General features: G+C 35.9%; 1 protein-coding gene across 3 annotated transcripts in view; it reads left to right on the top strand.

Annotated features, from left to right (window-relative positions):
- Window positions 1–2,280, top strand: part of LOC106870574 (uncharacterized) — a 107,969-nt gene that overhangs the window by 98,958 nt on the left and 6,731 nt on the right. For all 3 annotated transcript variants that reach the window (XM_014916699.2, XM_014916701.2, XM_014916700.2), the window contains one exon: window positions 36–137. In XM_014916699.2, coding sequence (XP_014772185.1) covers window positions 36–137 — 102 coding nt within the window. The remainder of the gene's footprint in view (window positions 1–35; window positions 138–2,280) is intronic.

Consider the following 2,280-nt stretch of genomic DNA (forward strand, 5'->3'; position numbering starts at 1 on the left):
TTTTTTTTTTTTTTCTCTCTTTCTCTTTCTACTAGACTCGTGTTTTCACTCCAGTGATTGGCAGCTGTACTAGTGTTACAGTAAACAGCACAATGACTGTACCACTGGTTATAAAAACATTGCTTGAGAAATTCAAGGTTAGTATCACCCCCCCCCCTCTCTTTCTCTCTCTTGCTCTCTCTTTATCTCTCTCACTCTCTCTCTCTTACTAACTTGGACAACTGATTAAATCAAACCAATTTTCAAACTACTAGAAATAATAGCCAAATCTTTCCCAAATCAAAATCTACTCATTTAAAGAAGGACATTTAGTGCAATATTAAGGTTGTTAAATAGTTATTGATGAATAGCAGCATTTGGTGTACTGTGTATTATGTTCATAATGACCAAACTCATATTGGTATTAGTTCTCATACATTTTTATTAACCTCGAACATTTGCCTTTATATATATATATATGTATACAGCAGAAGAAGAAGACCCATCAAACCAAGCAAAATCGCAGTCATGGCAGGTACCGGTGTCATGTAAAATGGCACCTGTGCTGGTGGCACGTAAGAGCACCCATTACACTCTGTAAAGTGGTTGGTGTCAGGAAGGGCATCCAGCCATAGAAAACCATACCAAATCAGACTGGAATCTGGTGCGACCTACCAGCTTGCCAGAACAGTCAAACTGTCCAATCCACGCCAGCATGGACAATGGACATTAAATGATGATGATGATGATAGCAGTTGATGAAATAGAACAGTATTCAAGAGATATCAGATGGAATAAGTACAAGTTTTCACAACATGTTAAATAGTAATATGAAGACAATTCATTTGTTATTGGAACAACATATGTAGAAGGAATGAGGATGCCTTGTCAACATGCTGACTGGCATAGCTTCAAGCAGCATCTCAGTTTGTTGAAAGATGACATAGAAAAGGATGAGTGACCATCCCACAGAGTTGAGCAGCAAAGTTCCATTTTGACTTCTGGAGGGTTCTACTTAGGGTGGAAATTACTAGCTTTTTATAACTTTAAGTCAATCTTCTGGAACCCTCAACAGAATTATTTGGTAGGAAAATTCACACACTTTTTTTGAACTTCATGTAAGCATTTATGCTTTATTTAAAAAGATATTTAATTTCAGGTTCTAAACTAGAATTCTTAGTGAGATTTTTTTCAAATTTTGGTAGAACCCATCCTACAGACTCATTGGCCAGTGTGGTTCTATATACCACTGTCTGGAAAAGGAGGCAGGATTATCAAAGGCTTGTTTAATCAGGGATGCTTGAGGTGGGGGTGAAACAACAACAGCAATTTGGTTTAAAAGGGTTTGTTATAAGTAGAAAAATTTCACTTAAGCAAAAAAAAAAAAATGTATCCCTTCACAAGTGAATTTGTAGCCCATCTTTTGGATCAATTGCTACTAGTTCTGATATTTATTCCTCATTTGTAGGTTAACTGAAGTATGCCAAATAAAGGGTCCTACTCAGACACAGATTCAACAAAATATCTTCAGTGAATTTACATTCTGAAAGCACTGGGTAAACCAATGCTTGACCAACAACCACCATTTTCCCCTCCACATCTTCAATAAATTGGGTTTCTATTCAGAGAATAAACTGGGTCTGATCTGTAATTCATGAAGGCTCCCTATTTTGTTTTCAAATGAAACCTGTCAAACTAAACCTGTTTAGATACCTGAACATCTTAAGCAGATGAGGTGAATGGTGGAAAGAGAGAGAGGGTGGGAGGGCAGGTGAGTGAGAAAGACAAGACAAGCTAGACTAATTACTTTTAGAAACAAGCTAACACTGGTTCTGATTCTTTTTTTTGTTTTTAACCATGAATAACTAGATTGGCAAGCACAATATTAATTTATTAATATAGTGTTTGCCAATCTAGTCATTTGCTAGTTAGTCAACACAAACCTGAATCTTCTAACAGACTCCATCACTTTTTTTTTTTTTTTAATTTCATTCCTGTTTTCCAATGTTTGTATTTACATTCAGTAGACACAGGCAGCCATTGGTTGATGGTTGTCTTTTAGCTGTCTCTTGCTGAACATTCATTTGTCAAAGTGATGAGAGACCACCACCACGAGTAGAAGTGTATATATATAAATATACAGTTGACATTGGTCAATATTGACTGTTCCCCCTCCTTTCTCTCACATTTCTCTGTTTCTTTATCTAACATCTTTACCAAACTCCTTACTTCACCTTTGTTTTACCAATTATCACATTTCAAGTAAGGGTTTATACAAAAATTAGAATTAAGGTTTTTATA

This window comes from Octopus bimaculoides, chromosome 7 (genome assembly GCF_001194135.2).
Source record: "Octopus bimaculoides isolate UCB-OBI-ISO-001 chromosome 7, ASM119413v2, whole genome shotgun sequence".
Taxonomy (NCBI): Eukaryota; Metazoa; Mollusca; class Cephalopoda; order Octopoda; family Octopodidae; genus Octopus; species Octopus bimaculoides.